Below are 21,323 nucleotides of genomic sequence, written 5' to 3' on the forward strand. Positions count from 1 at the left end.
CGCAGGACGCGGTGACGGGGCTGCTCCCCGCCAGCGCCGACCACCAGGACGCCTGGGTCCGGGACAACGTGTACAGCATCTTGGCGGTGTGGGGTCTTGGCCTAGCCTACCGCAAGAATGCCGACCGCGACGAGGACAAGGCCAAGGCCTACGAGCTGGAGCAGGTAGGAGGGAGCAGGAGCCGGGGGCAGGGCTGGTGTCACTCGGGGACCGCAGTCACCCCGGTCTGGTCAGCCACAGGTCACAGCTGGGTCAGGGGCAGTGCAGTGAGGATGAGGACGCGACTGTCCCCCGACACGGGAGGCAGTGGGAATGGATGTCAGAACCTGCTCTTCCCAGACCACACTGGAGCCCAACCAGACGGTCTAGACCTCTGGCTCTGGGGTGATCTGGGGCCACAGACATTTTCTTAAGGGCTGGGGGGCCATGTCCTGCAGCCATGCCCTCTGTCCTCCTGCACAGCATGGCAGCCTGGCCTTGCTGGCAGACCAAGAAATCTTCCCTCTGCTGTCACCCAGGGGCTGTGAAAATATGAGCAGGGGCTCTGATTGCGGACACTGAGCCCCACAAAGGTCAGCGGCCAGCTGATCCTGAGTCAGGGCTTCTCCTGGAGATTAACAAACCTATTTTCCTTGTTCCTGCAGAGCGTGGTGAAGCTGATGCAGGGGCTGCTCCAGTGCATGATGAGACAGGTAGGGGCTGGGGAGTACCTCTGAGTGTCACGTGGTCTCCTTAAAGCCTTGCTATACCACAGAGGCTATTGTCCTAGCTCCCCCAGCCCTCCCAGCCTTCCTTGATAAGCAGAGGGAAGGCGCCCTTCCAACAAGTCTTGAAATAAGTTCTGAGTGAGCATCTGTCATGGGTGTGATTGAAGTTCCTGAGTTGTGGGCTGGCAGCCAGTGGAGCCTTGGCTAGCTGCTCCCTGTCACGAGGCCTGGCAGGATTCTACAGCCCCTCCTCCCTGAGGGCATTTGGGGTGACTCTTTTCTCTCTACATGGTGCAGCTGTGGCAGTGGGCTGTCCACTGCTGCAGTCCTGTGCTGCAGCAGCATGTGAGCCTGAACTCACTGCCTTCGTGCACAGTGGGGCTCAGCCCAGGGAGCTGGAATTTCTGCCCTGCCAGGCATGACTCCATGTGCTCCACTCATGGCATGGGGCAGCCCCTGGCTCAGAAGCTGTCAGATCTCTCTGTAGACAGGGTTCGATGAATGCCTGCATCTCTTTGCCCTTCTCAAGGTGGACAAGGTAGAGGCCTTCAAGTACAGTCAGAGCACCAGGGACTGCCTGCATGCCAAGTATAACACCCACACCTGTGCCACCGTGGTAGGAGACCACGAATGGGGTCACCTACAGATGGATGCTACCTCCCTGTACCTCCTCATGCTTGCACAAATGACGGCCTCAGGTAATGCTGGGGGGTCCCATTGCAGCTTTGAGCATGCTACTCTTCAGGTTCTTCAGAGTCTCAGTTTGGATGCAGCATCCTGGGTGCCAAGCTGTTGCAATGGCTTCCGTGACCCCCACTGTTTCCTTATGCTCACAGTACCTGAGGCAGTTTTGGGCCCCTTGATGTTGGTCTCTCCAAAAGCCCGTTTGTCTGAAGCCCCAGTGCTGCTGTAAGGGGTGGGAGTGGAGATGGAGTCAGCTAGGACATAGCTCCCATTGGGCAGGCATGCAGTGGGGAGAAATCATCTCTGGGTTACTGCAGCCCCATTCTGAGTATGCTTGTGGGCTTGGAGCATAATGTGAATTCTTCCCTCTGCTTTAGGCCTTCACATAATTCACAGCTTGGATGAAGTCAACTTTATCCAGAACCTTGTGTTCTACATCGAAGCTGCCTACAAAACTGCGGTGGGTAGCATGTGCTGGGGAGGAGGGGTGTGCTCCGATGGTGGCGATACTGCACTGGTGTCTAGGAACAGCTGTGAGTTCCACCTGAGCCACATCAGCACCTTCTGGAAGCACCATGGATGGGTGGGATTCAGAGGCTGTCTGCGTGTGTTCTGAAACAGTGCCTTCTTCACAGGACTTTGGCATATGGGAGCGTGGTGACAAGACAAACCAGGGCATCACTGAGTTGAATGCCAGTTCTGTTGGCATGGCCAAGGTGAACTGGGAAGCAATGCTGGCTGGTGGGATGAGGAGCACTGAGCTGCTTTTTGACAGGGCAGGCTGGGCATGTTGAACTGCTGAGGGTCAATACAGTGATAGGTTCCCCAGGAACCTATCTTCTTGTGCACTGGGATAAAACTGTGCCCTTCTAGCCTGGATTTTGCCTGAACTGGGAGTGAAAAGTTAATTGGGGGAGTGTGGCAGAAATGTCCTAGACCCTTTTGATGTCTGGAGATGTCCCATTTTGACCAGAGATGTTCTGTAGCCACAGCAGAGTTCAAATTCTTTTAAATTCGGGCAGTGCTTTACACAGAGGGACTAGCATGGAATGAGAGCTCTTACAGATGAGCAGCAAGGTGAAGGACATGTCTTTTTGTGTCTCACCCTGCTTGCAGGCTGCCCTGGAGGCACTGGATGAGCTGGATCTCTTTGGAGCCAAGGGAGGCCCGCAGTCAGTGATATGGGTGCTGTCAGATGAAGTGCAGCACTGCCAGGTGAGACCCCCTGAGCCATGACACTGTTGCAAGAGGAAGTGTGATCTACTCGTTTTGCAGTGTTAGCCTGACAGCCTAACCACCTTTCCTTCCCCTTTGCCCAGTCAATCCTCCACTCAATGCTGCCCAGGGCCTCCACATCCAAGGAGGTGGATGCCAGTGTGCTCTCTGTCATCTCCTACCCGGCATTTGCTGTGGAGGACAGCGAGCTGGTAAAAATCACCAAGCAGGAGATTATCACCAAGCTGCAGGTGAGCATCTCTGCCCTTGTCTCACTGTTCCCAGGAGACAGCTGCAGTCCAGACTGCTGTAGCCCTTTTTTTCCCAAAAACATGTTCTGTGGGGGGTTGCTGGGGCATGTCCTGTCCCAGTCTCCGTGACCTGTGGCAGGGGTGTGCAAAGAAGCAGCCCTGTGTGCTGTGGCCCCCCCAGGCTGTGATTGTGGTACCTGAGTGCTTCGTGAGTGAGGGAGGGGGTGTTTGGCTGAAGGAAACACCCTGCCCCTGCTTCTGCGTTGAAAGTACAAGGTATCTCACACTGCTCAGCAAATCTTTCCCTCCCTTCCAGGGCCGCTATGGCTGCTGCCGCTTCCTCCGGGACGGATACAGGACTCCCAAAGAGGTGAGGGTCCTCAGCCCTGCTGCCTGGCAGAACTTGACTGCCAAGCAGCAGTCCGCCTGGATGCAGCACAAAGGCTGTGTTAGGGAGCACTGGGAAGACAGGAGCCCTGAGTAGCCCCAGGCAGTGTCATGGGTCTGGGTAAGGCTTCCCAAAATGCCAGAGCTCATTGGAGAGGTGGTATGTCCCACCCATGCCCGTAGCAGATGGCCAGAGACTGGCTTTGCCTGTATCCTGAGACCCGGTGGTGTGTCTTTCTTAGGCTGGTAGAAGGTGGGACCAGTGCCCAGCATGGGAGCCCTGCTGAGCATAGGCTCTTCCAGGGCTGCATCAGCCCTGAGCAAGGTAGCTCTGGAGGTCACGAAGCTGCTTCTGTCTCTCCTAGACCAGCAGTCAGCTTGGGTACTGTCAGAATGGCCCTGGGAGCAAGTGGAGAGTTTGCTGCTTTGGGGAGAGAAAACAGGAAAATTTTATAAGCAGCAGTCTCATTTGTTAACTGCTGAACTAGGAAATGATATTTAGAGGCTCTTAAGTCATCACCAGCTTCTGGGCCTGTAACCTTTTGTCTTGAGTACTTCTAAATGCTTCTCCTTTGCTGCACTTCTGCAGACCTGCCCATAATAAGCAGTATGTGTGGCTGCCTATCCTCCAGAGCCAGAGAGAAGCAGCAGCATCTCCAATCCAGTGTTCCCAGTGCTTGTGAGCTTTGGCAGCATGCAGAGTTGTGGATTACTTACTTCTGGGGAGCTGTGAGGCATGGAAAGGGCAGCAGTGCCTGCAGAGGCATGCTGCTAGCTGGAGTCAGATGGGATTTTGGAAGCTTATGGCTGGAGTCCAGTAGAAGATATCTGTTCCTTCTGTCCTCTCTGCCTGAATAGTCTGCTAAGGTCAACACTCTCCCTTCTCTGCAGCAGACAGAGCAGTTAGCAGGGAGGGTTGAGGAAAGGGCACTACACCACACAGAACTGTGGTGGGAGGGCTCTGTGCAGGCAGCTCTTCATCCTGACAACTTCCCTTGTGCTGGGCTCACAGTGTTACCACATGGCAGGAGGGCTGTGAAGGAACGTCTCTGGCCCTGTGTGACCAGGCCAAGCCCTCTCACCTGGCTGGGCCAGGTTGATGGTGCTGGAGGAGACAGATGCTGAGAGGCTCAGGCAGAGCAGGCAAGGCAGAGGGGACCCAGCATGGCACAGGGGATGTAGACCCCAGAAAGGGTAAGTCTCTCCATTATCAGTGCAGGGGGCCCAGGAGGGGGTAGTTCAATGGAGAAAACAGAGGCTGGAGGTGAAATTGCTTTTCAGCTCTTTCTTGGCCATCTGCAAATAAGGGCTGGGAGGACATTTGAGGCTAGGGTCTCACGAGGAGGAGAAGCCCTGTCAGTTTGAGGGGATCCTGTTACATACCACCTGCCTTGATGTCACTTACAGGACCCCAAACGCCTCTACTATGAACCTGCTGAGCTGAAGCTGTTTGAGAACATTGAGTGTGAGTGGCCTCTCTTCTGGGCATACTTGATGATTGATGGGATTTTCAGTGGAAACATGGAGCAGGTAAGAGAGGTGAGACCTGCTGGGCTAGTGGAAAAAAGTCCCTGGCAGGAGAAGTGTGTGGAGGAAGCAGGTAGCTTGCAGCAGATTTCCTCTGCTCTCTTCTCAGGTGCAGGAGTACCGGGAAGCTCTTGAAGGGGTTCTTATCAAGGGGAAGAATGGGGTACGCCTGCTGCCAGAGCTCTACAGTGTCCCACCAGATAAGGTGAGTGAACCTGAGCTATGGTGGAAAGCAGAAGTGTCTTACAGAATCACAGGATGTTCTGAGTTGGAAGGGACCCACGAGGATCATGAAAGTCCAGTGCTGAAACTCCTGGTCTCATTATCAGATAATTAAGCTTTAAGTGCTTATTAACCCAAATTGTTAGTGAAGGGGCACATGTAGTACATGGAAACCTCATGTATAAAAAGGATGGCTTGGAGCTGTTAGGAAACTGTGATAAAAATTGGGGTTTTTCTCCCAAAGCATTTCTTGTTCCCACACACAAGAGTTCTTTGCTGACAGTCTGCTTGCTCAGAGACTGAGTGCTCTGAGAGCTCAGGACAAGCAGACCTGGGCTGAGTAGGTAGTGCTGAGCTCCAGTTCAGTGGTGAGGGAATTTGTGTGGGCCTGGGCTAAGAGCAGTAGCCTCCTGATGCTCAGGTTATCCAGGAAAGATGTGCTTCTCATCAGTATCAGAAAGCATCTCTGGGTGCTCCTGGGGCATGTCAGTTCTAGTGGGATGGCCTGAGCTGAGAAACCAAACATGGTTTGAGCAGCTGCTCTGTTGTCTGACACAGATGCCCAGGGCAGTCATAGTAAGAGAGGAGGAATGTAACCTGGCTCTGTGACAAATGCTGTTGTCAGGCCTTGTTTTAAGCCTTGAACTGCTGGACTTCAGGATGCAGTGAGGATGCTTCCTTCAGCATCCTGTGTCTATGGATCCCTTCTTGACCTCCTGACTTGTCTTCCAGGTGGATGAAGAATACAGGAATCCACACACTGTGGATAGGATACCCATGGGCAAGCTGCCACACATGTGGGGACAGTCCCTCTACATCCTGGGTTGTCTGATGGCTGAGGTAGGGTCACCCTGGGTGCTGGGGAGGGCTATGGGACCAGGCTCTGAACTGTGAAGGTGCAAATGCTGCCACCCACCATGGGGAAGTTGTCACCTCCATCCCCCAGGACCTCTTAAAGGTGGGTTGCCTGTAGGCAGCATCCATTCTACCCTACCCATAAAATGTTAATCTCTTTATACCTTTTTTCCCACAGGGGTTTCTAGCTCCTGGTGAAATAGATCCCCTCAACCGCCGTTTTGCGACTGTCCCTAAACCTGATGTGGTGGTCCAAGGTGAGGGAAAGGAGCCAGTCCCAAACCCCTGAGTCTGGCAGGTGGGGAGGACTCTGGCTGTGCAGAATTCAGAAGTGCCTCTGGGGTGACTCTGCTTGATGGGTTGCTGCCAATACAGCCCAGTTTCAGCCCTGGCAAGGTGGGTGGAAGATGGGGTGCAAGTCCTTCCATTTCATCCTGTGTTGACCCACAAAACTATCATCTGCTGCAGCCTCCTCTGCGGAGAGGCTGAAAATTGTCTTCCTGCCACTTGGTGAGGAAGACTTGTGTGTATAGAGTGTTAGGAGGAGCAAAGCAGACTTCTGCAGTGGGAACTGGTTCCCAAGGGACCCCAGACAGCTTCTTCTCTGTGGTGTGGTGCCTTGTATGTGTCCCCAAAGGCATGGGGCAGTGTTGTCACACACCCTTGTGCCTCTGTTGCACTGAGACTGTCTTCCATCCACAGTGTGTATGCTGGCTGAAACAGAGGGGATCAAGGCAATCCTGCAGAAGGAAGGCATTAACGTGGAGACTGTGGCAGACGTCTACCCCATCAGAGTGCAGCCTGCTCGCATCCTCAGCCACATCTATGCCCGGCTGGGTGAGCTGGGCTCCCTGCTCCTGCAGCAAATGGGGTGCAGAAGGGTCTGTCTCAGCCCTGGCACTCCTGCTCATAGACAGTCATGTCCTGCTCTTTGCTTGGCTGATGAGGATTCTGCTGCCCATTTCTAGGCCTGATAAGGCCACTGATGCCAAAGGGGAACAAAGTGGCAGACAGTGCTGTTCAGTGTGATTCTGACAGGAATAGAGCTTTGGCTTGCAGTTGCATGGTCACCCCAGGAAGAGACAAGAGACTGATAGATGTTGAACCTCATGTGGGCAGGAGTTGTCTTCTGTTCCTGTATTCAGATCTGGATGGGGGAGGCTAGCCAGACCCCGGGAAGCGTCCTCTGGCTGTCCCTGGCAAAGAGGGCTCAGACCTCAGGCAGTATGGCTGTTGCTGGTGGGTGGGCAGGGCTGAGTGTGAAGGGAGGATGTGCTCACCTCTGCATGCTTGCTCCTTGATGCTGCAAATCCTCGGGCATGAGGTTTGTTTTGCAGGAGCCAGAGATTTAGCCTGGGCCAAAGGAGACACCTGATCTGCTGTGATTTAATTTGGCAGCTAATTTAGGCCACCAAAAGGCCAAGTGTGACATGGGCAGGGGGCGCAGCCTGGCAGCTGCCAGAGCTGACAAGCAAGGGGTAATGCTGTTGCTGCACCATCCTGGGCTTTGGGAGTCATCCAGGAGCAATTGGAATGCTGATAGAGCTGTCAGCTTAGGGGGCCCAGCCCTATGCAGAGGGGCACCCCTAGCGCTGCTCCTGCTTCTGACGTGCCCAAAGACCAGAAGCTTTGACACTGCAGAAGTCAGGAAAGGCTGTGTATTACTGTTTCACCATGTCTCCTACCCCTCTGGGCAGGTCTGGGGACAGAATTACTGTCCCTTAGAACTGTATCAGCTTGACACACAGTTCTGGGATATCCCAACTTCAAACCAGCATTTCCCTGCTGGCCAGTAACAAGATGCTTGGCACTACTTGCTGCTGCAGCCCTTTCATGAGAAGGCTTGTACTAAAAATTCCTCTCCCTGCCTTCCCAGGCCGCAACAAGCAGATGTGCCTTACTGGACGGCCCTACCGGCATATGGGTGTCCTTGGGACCTCCAAGCTCTACAAAATCAGGAAGAGCATCTTTACCTTTACCCCACAGGTGAGTGACATTGCAGAGGCTCATTCCTAGCTATTCTGTGATATGAAACTGGGTAGGAAGTTTCTTCAATGACTGACTACTCACTCGTTCTAAGATACACACTCTAATGTGTGACTCCAACACTCTCTAAACAGCGTGCGAGTGTGGAGTAGTCCAACTCTGTGGCATGAGGCAGCACAGTTGGTGGTCCTGGCTGTGTGGGTGTTGGGACAGCTTGAGCCTTTTAATGATCAGTATTGGATGAAAATCTCTGCTCACCCTGACGAGGACACCAGGAGGATGCTGATGGCAGGCCAGGGACATGTGTCCAGGGGACAAGCAGTAATCCAAACCTAGCACTATGGGGAATGCATATTCACTTGAAACAGGCACGACATGGACTCACTGTGTGGGGCTGGATGCTGCTGCTGCTGAGCTATGGTGTTGATAATAGGACCCTGGAAAATGCTAAAGATAGATTCTGAAAATGTTAGGCTTTGTGTTTTCTCAGATCACTGCACCTGCGTAAGCAGTATGATAAATGATATAATTGTTAGATGTGATGATTGTTTAGTAATTAAATATAATTATTATGTAATCATAGGAAGAATCATGAGAAACTATGTTGGAAACTTAAGGAGGGCTATGCTTAGCTGAAATCTATGTATACAATAGAACAATATAAGTTTAATAATTAACATGAAAGTTATATAACAATAGAATATAAAAGCATGTTAACCTCGAATGTATGGTGGAAATCAGATTTGAGGTGAAAACACCCCTGATTCCCAGAGCTCTTAACAAAAGCACCAGTATATAATCGCTTATGTGATTATGTGGTTCTGAATGCTAACAGTGTTAGTTATGTCCCCCTAGTTGTTAGTGGCCAGTAGCTGCCCTGGGGTTTGAGGGTCCCTTGCTGGGCTGTACTAGTACCTGCCAAGTAAGGGATGAGCTGTGAGTGCAAAGGCACATGCCCTCTGGGTGCACAGCATGGCTAGCTTGACTGTGTGCCTGTGGGAAGACATAGGTGGCACCATAAGGACCTAGTGACTACATGTAGGGCTGATCATGTCTCTTGCTGTCCTCACAGTTCATAGACCAGCAGCAGTTCTACCTGGCTCTTGACAACAAGATGATTGTGGAGATGCTGAGGACGGACCTCTCCTACCTGTGCAGCCGGTGGAGGATGACTGGGCGACCAACCATCACCTTCCCCATCTCCCACACCATGCTCGGTATAGATGCTCCAGCGTGGCAAGGCATTTGCTTAGACCAGCCCTGGGAAATAGCTCTGCAGGAGGAAGGGGGTGGGCAAATGTGTGGTCGTCTCAATAACAGGGACATGGTGAGGCTGGAGCAGCCAGTAGTGTCCTGTGCAGAGCTTACTGCTCAGAGGAGCCATGTTGAGTGGGCAGCTGGCCTGGCAGCTAACAGGGTTGTCTGTCAGGCACTAGTACCTGCAGCTCAAGAGCTGTTTGCTGGCACAGACGTATTGAGGCTCCAGGCAAATAGGCTTATGGGAAGGCGTTTTGGGAACAAGACCAAAACCACAATTTCTCTGTAGAAGTGTTCTTGGTGCTCTTTCTGTGTCTTGACTCTTCCCTAAGATTGAGCACCTGCTAAAGGCTTTCCTAGTCAACAGAGAGGGGAAAACAGTAAACCAGATGGAGCAAAGGCACCGAGTAGAACTGGCTTGCCTGCAGCAGCTCACAGGTTCCCTATGAGCCTGGTGTAGGAAAGTGACTTTGTTCTCCTTTAAGGCCTTTCTGTCTCTCCTTGTGTATTTAAAATCCCCTTAATTTCTCGAGTTTGCCTTTTGCTGTGGTGTCTCCTGACCTTGACAGCAGCCCACTCCTCTGCTTCCTTATGTGAAAGGCAGAGACAGAGCAGGGGGCTGTTAGGGGCTGCTGTCTGGTACTGTCTGCTTCAGCCAAAGGTGAAATCCGTGGAGCCTGGAGTGCATCCTGGCATGGTTTTCCTTGAATCCAGCCCGGACAGTCCAGAATTTCCCTTTTTGGGTGGTGCTGCTGCTGGTACTGCAGACAGTAAGGGTCTGGCCATGGTGCTTTGGGTGTCTGAATGCTCACCTAGTCCTGGGTTACATTCTGGGGGTGAGTTTGAGCGTGAGGGCCTGACTGCCTGTGCATCTTCCACACAGATGAAACCAGCAGCAGTGTGCATCCCACGGTGCTGGCAATGCTGCAGAAGCTGCAGGATGGGTATTTCGGTGGTGCAAGGTGAGTGCAGCTTCCTGCAGTGCAGTAGGGAGAGGGCTCATGGCCTCCAAGAGCCTGGTTATGAGGATACCTGCTGGGCAGAGCATAGGGCGTGGGGGAGCAAGCTGGGGAAGATACACTGGGGTGTGCTAGGGTATCAGCGTCCCCTAGGGCTACAATCCCAACAGAGGAGATGAAAGAGAGGACATGGCTCTTCATGTCATCAAATCCATGGCTACAGGATTTCTCTAATAGTTTTTGGGCAGCCCTTCCATGCGCACCCACAGCTGAAAGAGCTGCAGGCAGCTAAAGTAGACACCAGTGTGTGAATGCTCCTGGTGAACGTGTCTCTCCCCATCAAAGGGCAGGAGCCAGGAGGTAAAGCCAAGGGTATCACCTCCCCTTTCCTCTCCATGTGACCTTCCTATCTCTTGCCCAGAATTCAGACTGGTAAATTGTCGGAGTTCCTGACAACATCATGCCGAACGCACCTCAGCTTTATGGACCCTGGGCCAGAGGGTAAGGTCTTTGCCATGAGTTACAGGCTCAGCAGTGACAGCTTTGAGAAGGAGTGGCTGCATGGCTTGCAGGTAGAAGAGGATGATAAGGGAGAGCCAGCCAGTCACTGCTGTGGGTGGCAAATGCCTAACTCACCCTTAAAACCATAACACCCAACCTCCCTGCCAGCATACACCGCTGTGTTCTTCATATGCTTGGGTTTTCACCATGTTCCCATCTGGCTGTCTGTCAACCTTGTCTGGAATGAGCAGCTCTGACCTTCATAAGCTGCTATGTGGAGAAGAAATAAAGTATTGGCAGCCTGCCTCAGCTTGGGAGATGTGGCTGAGGATCTTTGATGCATAAATGGCAGTGCAGAAGGTGATAGCACAGTGACCAAGGTGGTGGGGAAGAGCCACCTAATTAATCTCTGTTTTTTTCCACAAGCCTTTGCCCCTCCCCTGGGCAGAGCTACTCCTGTGAGTGCCAAATTGAAGCCTTACTGCTGTATAGAGAGTACCTGAGAATGCTTTGGCCCATCACAGCATAAGGGACCCCCACCTTGTGCTGGGACAATGCAGGGTGCAAGTTTTGCTGTTCCCCTTTCAAGCAGGCCTAGGGACATCTCCTGTGTGACCTACCACTGGTCATCATCAGCCTTCCCACTATCTCTTTTATCTCTGCAGCTCCTGCAGCCAGTGAACGCACTGCTGGGACTGTGAATGCTCATTTTTCTTGCCCTTCTCTCACTTCATCTGCAGCCTCCTTACAGGCTGCATCAGGGTTTGACCAAGGTGTCTGCTTTGCCTCCCAGCTCCAGTGAGAGGATCTGCCTGGCCTTTCAACAGCATCTCGAAGATGCTAAATTTTAGATTTCCTGTGGTCAGATGCTGCAGCCAGGTGAATGTTCTCAAGGGTGGTGCTTAGAGGATTTTTCCAGCCTAGCCTTCAGGTGCTGTCACGAGGCATGCTGTTGAGGGGTGGAAAGGGGATGCCATGCTGCTTCAGGTGCAGTCAGCAGCTTGTCTCCTGGGCCCAACACATCTCTGAGTTTGCCAGTTGGAGAGCAGCATAACTTTGCCCTGGCCCACTGTTAGTGCATTGACATCTGTGTTTTATCTGGGGCAGTTCCCCCCAGGGGCATCCCCTCACTTTTATCTCCTGGCTGAGCAGAGACCTGGCCTCTGAGCACCGTTTTCCATGCTGCTATTAGTGCATGGTGCCTCTGGTGATCCTAATGTGGAGTTGGGAGCTGCTTGAAGCTGGGCAAAGAGCCAGGCAGGAACCATAACTCTTCCTGTAACTCCAACTTACAAATAACTGTTGCAAAACCCACCTTGCCTTGCTCCCTTGCCGGAGTCCTGCTTGGAAGATGCCCTTGCTGTGCTTGGGTGCTTGTAGTGGTCTCTGCTTGGACAAGCTGCCCCACTTCTTCCTTGGAGAGGAGTGTGAGGGTTTTCCTGCAGGGTTTGAGTGGGATGTTCCTGTCCTTGCACAGGCTTGGATCAGAGACATGCTGCAGCAACATGCTGTTGCTTCCTTTGTCAACGTGGGACATGTACAGAGCCCCAGTTTAGGGCAGGCAGTGTCCTAGGCAGCAGTCATGCAGGAACAGGGGTGCTTTGTGTGCCTGGCTGCTGGCACTGTCCATTAGTCTACCTGGCTGCCAGCACTGGCCCTACATTGTCACTTTGTGGAGCCAGCAAAGCTTTCTCCCTGCTGAGGCACAGGTGGGAGCTCTCTGGGCCTTTGGTGCTATGACTCAAAGTGGCTGAACTCCTGCTGTGCTGCCTTCCCTTCCAGAGGACACCGACGATGAGGTTGCTCAGTATCTGGATCACCTGCTACAGCGCACGACTCCGCAGTCAAACCTGCCTCCGACCACCCAGCGGGGAGGGCTGAGCCGCTTCAGGGCTGCTGTCCACACCACCCGTGACCTCATGTCCCTGGCATCCAAGGCCAAGGACCTGCATGTCCAGAGTGAGTAACTCCAACACCCTCCACATCTTCCCTTGAGCCCAGGGGTGAGGTTGAAGTGCTTTGGGAGCTTTCACAGCTGTATGATGCTAGAGTTCCTGTGGGTTGCAGAGAAACTAAGCCTTTACCTGGGCAAAGGCACTTTATGTCCATCATGTTAGTCCTGGCCATGGAGTGTCTTGGAGTTGGTGCCTGGGCAGCCCCATGAAAACTCAATAAAGGATGGCAGCTCCCTGCGGTGTTCCTCTCAATGGGTGGACAGGGGCTCCTTCTCCCATAGCCAGCTTCTCTGCAAGAACTGGCTGGGGAGCAGTGTCAGTGTCTGAGGTAGTTTGGGGCACAGTAGTGGTGACTGGAGTTAGATGTGTCTCTGCCAACCTGTGGGTTTTTTTTTAGATGTTGGGATGTATGTCCCCAGCAGGATCTTCCAGGCATCGCAGCAGTCAGTTAAGCTTCTGAGTTCACTCCACCAGCATGACTTGGATAGCAAGGTGAGTTCTGTCTCTCCCAGACTGAGCTATCCTTTCAGCTATAGCCAGAGTGTCCTTGCAGGATTGCAAGGGGAAGTCCTGTTGTTTGATGAGGGAGAATATGCATGGGTTCATTTGGTGCAGGGTGCTGGTGATGCTAATCATCAGCACAGGTCTCCCTTCCTCCAGAGCCACGCACTCTATGCAGAGATGAACTTGCCACGGGATGAGGATGGCAACGTGGACTGCAAGGCACTGGTGGACCAGCTGCGCATCTGCCCCACACTGCAGGAACAAGCAGACATCCTTTACATGCTCCACATCCTCAAGTAGGATGATCTCTGTGTCCTGAGGGCTCACTGTGCATAGAGGGGTTTGGCACAGCCCAGGGGGCCTGCCAGGGAGCTGCGACAGACAAATTGCTGGACATAACGCAGCACCTCCTTCATCTTCACAGGGGACCCGAGTGGCACACAGGGCTTGATAGTGAGCCTGGCCCCACCATCAAGGAGCTCCTCACTGAGTTGTATGTGCGGGTGGGGGAAACACGCCAGTGGGCCCTGATTCGCTACATCTCTGGTATCCTCAAGAAGAAAGTTGAAGCTCTGGATGAGGTAACAGCTGTACAGCCAGCCTCTAACAGGCTGAGGTCTGTCAGGGAGGAGGCAGCAGAGTGAGCAGGAGAACCACAGCTGCGTCAGCTCTGTCTCCTCTGCCTTGTGCTGAGCTCCCAAACCCTCAGCTGTTGACAGCGGCTGCCTTTCTGTCCCCAGGCCTGTACTGACCTCCTGTCTCACCAGAAACACTTGACAGTGGGGCTGCCCCCAGAGCCACGTGAGAAGACAATCTCCACGTGAGTGTGGCACCTCTCTCTCCCCAAGCATGCTGGGCTGGGTCTGGATGTGAGCCTGCTGCTCTGGGGTCCATGGGCAGGAGTGGCCCTGGGTGGCTGTCCCCAGCCTATATCTCTCCTCTTGGGGCTGTACAGACTGGGGATATGCAAGGTTTGCTCTGCCACCTCTCACCTGCTCTGCTGTTTGTCCACACCCCAGCCCGATCCCCTATGAGGAACTTGTTCATCTTATTGATGAAGCCAGTGAGAAGAACCTTAGTGTGTCTATCCTCACCCAGGTGAGGGGCCGGGGTGTCAGGGGAGCCTAAAGCTGGGTGTCTGCTCCAGTGAGCAGCAGTGAGGTGTGATCTGCCTTTGTCCCTCTAGGAGATCATGGTGTACTTAGCCATGTACATACGCACGCAGCCTGCACTGTTTGCTGAGATGTTCCGCATCCGCATTGGGCTTATCATCCAGGTGATGGCAACAGAGCTGGCACACTCCCTGCGTTGTTCAGGTACATGTGGCAGAGACAACACCCTTGCTGGGGTAGGTGCTGTGATGCTTGGGGCTCTGTCAGCCAGAAAGGAGTACTGTTAAAAGTGGGCAGCTCAGGCTAGGACAAGACCCTGCATGGAAGTGCCAGTGTCTGCAGCTGGACATGTTCTTGAGCAGTACAAACAAGTGATTGCACTGCAGTCTCCATCCCAGCATGTGTAGGGCTGGCCATGGGAAGAGTCCATATTATAGGAGCCTAGTGTATGTCCTTGCCAGATGAGCTCCTGTACCAGTGCTCCCCCTGGTCACAAAATGGCATGCAGGGTAGAAATGTCCTAGGAGGACTGTGAGGTAGACTACAAAATCACAGTTCTCTTCTTTCCAGCTGGAGAAGCCACGGAGAACCTGATGAATCTCAGCCCATCAGACATGAAGAGTCTCCTCTACCACATCCTTTCTGGCAAGGAGTTTGGGGTGGAAAGAAGCGGTGAGTTGCAGCAGAGAGCATCTTGGGGCAAAGCTGAGTGCACAGCATGGCCAGATCTACGTGTTCATACCTTTGAGCGCTGTCCCTGTTCTTCCCCATGTTCAGCACAGATGCTTCAGTACTGGAGGGGTCCAGCAGGAAGTTCTGCTCTTCATAAGGGTGGGGCTGAGTGATTTCTGGGATCAAGCCTGAATCTCATGGCTATTTGAGCTTTGCTTAGTTTGACACTTGACCTGGTTGGGTCTAGATTGAAGCAGTTCTGTACTGTGCTCATTGATCTGTGATGCTATCATGTTAGAGGGCAAGGTCATGCAGAGGTCCCAGTGCCCGGGCAGCAATGAGAGATGAGGGATGGCCATGCCTTGAGTGATGTTGCCCACTCTAGACCTCTCTTCCCCACCAGTGCGTTCAGTGGACTCGTCGCTCACTACTGCTGTCTCCATCTGTGACATGGGAGCTGTCGGGACCACCAGGCCTGAGCGCACTGGCCTCATCAGGCTGAAAAGTGAAATCAAACAGGTGAGGGCAGGTGGTGCAGGCTACTCATGACAGGTCTTGTGGGTGAAAACCAGCTACAAACCAGGCAGAACTGATGGAAGAGTGGGAGACACAGATGCTTCCAGGAGCTAATTTTGTCTCCAGTTCTGTCCTGAGGGGAAAGTTGGGGTGAATCTGGTAGTGGGTAGAGGTTGCTCTGGCAATGCAGTGGGAGCACAGGGGTGCTTGAGAAGGTGCAGGGGTGAGGAGGACCATGTGGTGTCCCAGGTGTGGCCAGCATCTTGGTGGGCATCTTCCAACAGCAGAACCTTCATTTTGTTCTTCTCTTGCAGCAATTGGATAAACGTAGGCAGTCTCTGCCTGGGAGTAAGGTGAAGCCTTCCTAGTCCTGCAGCCTCAGCTTTTGCCCCTCATGCCATGCACCAGGGCGGCTTCCCTGCATGCACAAGTCAATAAGCTTCCCTCAGCTACTGCAACAATGAGTTAGCTTCCCCTCTAAGCAACTGCCATTATAGCCAGCTGGGAGCTGTGCTCAAATACATTCCATTATACCCACAAAATCTGCTGAACAGGATGGCTTGATGCTGCCAGTGCCATGACCAGTAGTGACTCTGCTGGACAGTTCACTGGATCCTGCCTGCAGCTTCCCCAGCTATTTCTTCTCTGGGGAAGGAGGCCTGTGGTCAGCTACAAATGCCAAGGACCTCCTCTTGTGCCTATGTTCAGGAGGAGTCCTGAGCTCTAGAACACGTCTTGTCATTAAAGAGACAGAGGACAGAGCTTGCTGGGGCCAGGCTGATGCAGCAGAGTTAGGGCCAACTTGCTGCAGTGTGAAACCTGGCATCACAGAGGGTTGTCTGTGGGCAGTGACCTTCCTACTGGTCCTTCGGTCTGCTCAAGACTAAATCCCTGCCCATACCAGCAAGCCAGCAGAGCAGTAGCAGTCCTATTCCTGTGTGCAGGCCAGTGCAAACCCACTGCTGCTGCGGCTCTGGCATGTGCAGCCCTCTGCAGCTTTCCTTTCAAAACTCCCTCTGTCTCCAGCCAGCCCTGGCCCTGGGATAACTGCCCTGGCACCTGACCCTGATCTGTGCTGCTGCTGCTCTGTTTGCTGTGACTGCTGCCCTGCTCTGGCATGGTCTCATTTCCATCTCTCCCTTTCTCCTTCAGCCCCTCAGTTTGCAGTCCAGGGGCACTGCCCTCAGGTCCTCTCTGGTAACCTATGTTTGTTGGCTGCACATATGGGGTCTGTCTTGTTTGTGGTTGCAGGAAGGAGCTGTGCTCTGGGGGATGCTACAGGGAGCTGGGGCTGTAAGGTGGGCTTTGCTGGGGGCAGGGGGTAGCAGCTCTGTCTTGGGAATGAGGCTGCAGAACCTCAAACAACAAACTCTTGAGCAGCAGCAGGCTGCGTTCCTGTGGGATATTTGACTTTGCAGCAGTCTCTGTGGTTCTTGTTTTGTCTGCCCAGTCTGCTGGGCACACAGAGCTGCTGGGCAAGGACTCCTTTTCAAGGATGCTAGAAGACCAGGGCACTACAGACAGCCGGCAGGGCCAGTGGCAGCGGAGGCGCCGGCTGGATGGGGCCCTTAACCGTGTTCCTGTGGGCTTCTACCAGAAGGTCTGGAAAGTCCTGCAGAAGGTGAGTTAGACTGGTGCCTCTCCATGCATGTGAGCCTCTGGTCCCAGGCACCAGCCTTGCCAAGGGGACTTAGGCACTCAGGGCTGGTCCCTGATGTTGTGTAGATATAAGCTTCAGAGACAAGGCCTGCAGCTGACCTTGGAAAGCTGTAGAAGACGTGCACTTGCTTTGTAGTCTTGTAGGACGTGCCTCAGCCTGTATCTTGCAGAGGGGAACTGCTCAGGCGCTTCATGCATCAAGCAGACAAATGCATGGCTAGAGCCACAGCTGAAGGTGATCTGGGCACAGCCAATCCTCAGCATGGTGAGCCAGGGAATAGAGCCCCATGCAGGGGGCTCTGGCTGACGCTGAATTGATGGGAAAGGAGTGATGCTATGTGGAGTCAGGAGGCGGAGCTGGGGTGTATGGGCAGCATGCACCAGTGCTCAAGTGGGAGCAAGTTTGTGAGCTGGACCTATGTATCTTAGCATGATGCTTCTCCAAGCCATAACCATGATCTCTCCTTCTTGTTCTGCAGTGCCATGGTCTCTCTGTGGAGGGCTTTGTTCTTCCCTCCTCAACAACCAGAGAGGTAGGAGGTTCATGGGGTGAATGGGGGATGGGGCACATGGGTTATTGTGTGTTGGTTACCCTGGGTGATTGCCCAGCATAGCTCAGGAATTCAGCAGGTGATACAGTGCTTTAGGTACACTTCTTTCTACCTCCTCACAGATGACCCCAGGGGAAATGAAGTTTGCTGTGCATGTGGAATCTGTCCTCAACCGTGTGCCCCAGCCAGAGTACAGGCAGCTGCTGGTGGAAGCTATCTTAGTGCTCACCATGCTGGTGGACATGGAAGTGCACACCATTGGTGGCATCATAGCTGTGGAAAAGATCTTGCACATAGCAAATGACCTCTTCTATGAGGAGCAGGTAGGGGCCAGGCCTCACCCAGGGCTGCTGGCTACATTCCCCATACCTGTGCAGGGCTCACTCACTCGGAGAGCCCTGCCTGTTTTCCCTGTTATGTTCATGGGGCACAGCCAAGCAATGGTGTCTTCCTCCCACTCCTGATCATCAATGTGTCACACTGAGTGCAACAGAAAATACTTGGGATGGAAGCTGATAACGGGATTGCCCTTTTTCCTAATGATGTCTCTCTGCTTCTCTGTCCAAAATCCAGAAAGCCCTGGGTGCTGATGAGCACATGCTGGAGAGGGATCCTTCGACAGGCATCTGCAGCCTGCTGTATGACAGTGCACCAAGCGGCCGGTTTGGCACCATGACCTACCTGTCCAAGTCGGTGGCCTTGTATGTGTACGACTTTCTGCCCACAGATGGCTGCTCCATGCAGTAGCTCTTGCAGTTCCTCATTGGGTTGGGGGTGCTCTGGGATGGTTGTTTCATACAGCTTGTAAAGATGAACACTAGGTTAGTTTGCAAGGCAGTCTGCGTGGCCATCTCTCCTCCCAGCCCTGGCCTCTTGGTGGGTGAGCAGCCCTCTGAGGAACTCCACAGGAGGCATGTGTCCTAAACTGACCCGTGCCTGTGTGGCCTGCAGAGCAAGGGAAAGGCTGAGCTTTGAAGTGTGCTTGTGTTAGAAGGTTCTGTCTGCATGACTCCTCCTGATTCATCATCCCTGGAAAGACCTCTGTTTGAGGGAGTTGAAAAGGGTTCCCCTGACCAGACCGTTGTGCTCAGCATTACAATGCTCTCTGACCAGCTCAAACTCTCCCTGCCTCTAACAGGTTTGCAGTTTTTAACCTCTTCTGTGCTGCTTATTATTCCAAATCTGCAGGATTTATGCTAGTGCAGGCTGTGGCTCTTGCTCTTCCTGCTGCTGATGGAAAAGTTTTGCTAGAGGAATAGGGGATGGTGCCTGAGCCTTTCTCCCAGCGCATCCAAAATCAATATGGTCCAGCCCAGCCACAGCTGTGCTGCTTGGAAGCAGGCAGCCCATCATCCCCCGCTGGGTGTCCCGTGTGCAGAGCTGGGGAAGTTATGGTAGCCAGGATCCCTTTTACCTCCAAGCTGCTAGTACAGGGCTTCTGGCTGGCTGGGACATGCCAGTGGCAGCCCCTGTGTGCCATCTACTCTATCCCTGGCAGTGGTTCTAGTGGCCAAGTGACAGGTTCCTGAGTTCTCATGCCCTGTGAAGCAGCTCTGAGCTGGCTACTCGGTGTTACCTGTGCAATCAAAACCATGCTTTTAATGCTCATCTCTGGCTTCTGCTCCATCTCCCACAGCCTGGCACAGAGAAAGATGGGGACATAGCAGATCCCTGCTCTAATCTAACATGTAGGTCAGCCCCCACTCAGGATGGTGCAGTTGGACTAATGAGGATCAGGCACACATGCCACAAAGTGGTTTTAGGAAGTGGGGTTCCCTTTTGGCTCCCTAGTTCACCTCCGTAAGACTTCAGGTGTGCTCTAGTACACTCAGCATGTTGAGCAACAGGCCAAGAACCCTCACTTGCACCCCCTGACCTTGCAATATCCCACAGCTTGTCACAGGCCAGCCTGATATCATCTATGTCCCCCTCCAAGACTGGTTTACAGCTGTCTGTGAGCAAAGCTCTGAGCAAAGATCCTCTTCCCCTTTGGGAAAGGTTGATCCCATCTGACTGCAGCATGCCTTGTTAAAAAAAGTATTAAAAAACCTGAAATTGTGGCAGTGACATCGGCCACCAAGCCATATATTCAGCAGACTGAGTCCATCTCTTTCAATGTCACTGACCACAACTGGAAGGACAGAGGAAAGAAACTGTGTTCCAGAATCCCTTACCAACCATCCCCAGGCCCTGAAGTCTCCTTTGATTGCCCTTGGACTGTGTGTTGCAGTTTCATTGCCACCCACATGGAAGAGCAGCAGTGGATAACAGTCTGAAGCTGAACCTGGCTGGGAAGTGTCCTAGTGCTGTGCTTAACCTGAGCCCCAGGAAGGCAGCAGACTTCCCTAAGAGGACTGTCTGTGTGGCACATTGGACCCTCAGAAAGGAGTCACCTACGACTGTAACCCATCTTTCTTGTAGAGGTGGACATGGTCTGGGGGTGTCACAGCCATGGCAACACCTCTGGTGTAGATGGACTAACATCCGCATCATCCATTGCCTGGCCTTCCACATGAGAGATTCATACCTGATGTACAGAGGCATGTGGGGAAGCAAGGTGGGCAAGGAGGGGGTTTGCCTCCACCCACTCCTTTTAAGTTACTGCCTTCACCTGGCAAGGGAGCATACAGGATCCCCTTGAACCTGTGTATTCTGAGGTGGCTGTTCCTGTCAGGCAGGGCAGAGCCTGGTTCTACGAGTCTTTCTCAGACTCCCTTATGCCCCTTGATCTTTCTACATCCTCTCATAGCTGAGCCCTGAGGGTGGGCAGATCTTGGCCACACGGAACACAGTTGTTCTCACCACTGCCATGTTTCCCATTGAAAGGCTTTGGCAGTCCCTGCACCCAGAGGCCTGGATGGCTGTGTGTTTTCATGGGAGCTCTGTCTGAGGAGTCACATCCACTCTAGGAAGCACAGAAGATGTGGATTCTGCCAGGTAGATGTCACAGCCTGAGCTCCTTCTGAGAGGGTGATGGACAGCAGCTGAACTTGTCTCTTGAGCTGGCAGGGTGACAGTGCCCATGTCGTGCGCCACTCTCAGCCCATGTAGCCTGTGGTGCACCCTGGGCTGGCTGTGTGTGAGCGCAGGGGCGGCTGCCAGGCAAAAGTCGGCCACTCCACTGTGGATATGGCTGGCTCCAAAGCCAGGTGTTTTCCTCTGTGCCTGCCTGTGTTTTTTGATGTCCAGGTTGGTTTGGCCTCAAAGCCAGGTGGTCTCTTGGGGCAGAAGCTCTTCTGTACATGTGGTTGTAGGGAAGATCACGCTATGAAAAGCCAGTGTCCATAAAGGAGACAGAGGAGTCCTGCAACTTTATTCAAATAAAGGGAGAGAGTCCACTGGGACATCAGCCTGTGGGATATTCTCTCTCTAGGTTTCACAATGTGCAGCTTCCTTTTATCCTAAACTCCCGGGTGCTTGTTGCCCTCCTCCTTAGCCCATTTGCTGAGATACTGGGAAGGTATAGCCTTCCCAAGCGGTCTACCACATATTCTACCCTCGAGCCTGTCATTTCCCCCCAAAGTTCAGAAACTCAGGCTTGTGTGGACCCATTTGTCTGTTTCAGGAATCAAACTATCTGCGTTTTGTAACAAACCTGTGGCTTGAAGTGGGTAGAAACATTAAGACCCATTTCTAAGACGTTAACACCCGTACCCTCGGCCTTGGAATTGTTTGTAAAGACATTAGCACACATCTTTCCTATCATGGCTAATCCCTCCGTTTGTGATCCCTGCTCCCGTCAGGGGAGCCTTAAAGCGCCCAAGCCCCTGCCCGGCGCCTCCCTCTGACCCGAGGGACCCGGT

The 21,323-nt window shown here is 53.2% G+C and overlaps 1 protein-coding gene across 2 annotated transcripts; it reads left to right on the top strand.

Annotated features, from left to right (window-relative positions):
• The first annotated feature begins 8 nt into the window (after window positions 1-8).
• PHKA1 (phosphorylase kinase regulatory subunit alpha 1) lies at window positions 9-21,170 on the top strand. 2 transcript variants are annotated; one of them, XM_031063419.1, is made up of 30 exons: window positions 9-164; window positions 645-692; window positions 1,237-1,405; window positions 1,769-1,851; window positions 2,027-2,107; window positions 2,508-2,606; window positions 2,711-2,857; window positions 3,174-3,227; window positions 4,652-4,774; window positions 4,881-4,976; window positions 5,726-5,833; window positions 6,027-6,105; window positions 6,551-6,685; window positions 7,725-7,834; window positions 8,907-9,051; window positions 9,975-10,053; window positions 10,472-10,551; window positions 12,334-12,510; window positions 12,904-12,998; window positions 13,167-13,306; window positions 13,435-13,591; window positions 13,751-13,830; window positions 14,030-14,108; window positions 14,197-14,326; window positions 14,693-14,794; window positions 15,198-15,313; window positions 16,761-16,931; window positions 17,449-17,502; window positions 17,643-17,843; window positions 18,094-21,170. In XM_031063419.1, exons 2-30 carry the CDS (start codon window positions 660-662, stop codon window positions 18,265-18,267), a joined length of 3,297 nt encoding a protein of 1,098 aa, XP_030919279.1. In that variant the 5' UTR covers window positions 9-164; window positions 645-659; the 3' UTR covers window positions 18,268-21,170. The 2 variants fall into 2 exon arrangements, with proteins under 2 accessions (XP_030919279.1, XP_030919280.1); XM_031063420.1 differs by lacking the exons at window positions 9-164; window positions 16,761-16,931; window positions 17,449-17,502; window positions 17,643-17,843; window positions 18,094-21,170 and adding an exon at window positions 15,625-16,628 and having other exon boundaries at window positions 660-692.
• The last annotated feature ends 153 nt before the right edge of the window (window positions 21,171-21,323 follow it).

The sequence above is a fragment of the Geospiza fortis genome, unplaced genomic scaffold (genome assembly GCF_000277835.1).
Source record: "Geospiza fortis unplaced genomic scaffold, GeoFor_1.0 scaffold412, whole genome shotgun sequence".
In the NCBI taxonomy this organism is placed as follows: domain Eukaryota; kingdom Metazoa; phylum Chordata; class Aves; order Passeriformes; family Thraupidae; genus Geospiza; species Geospiza fortis.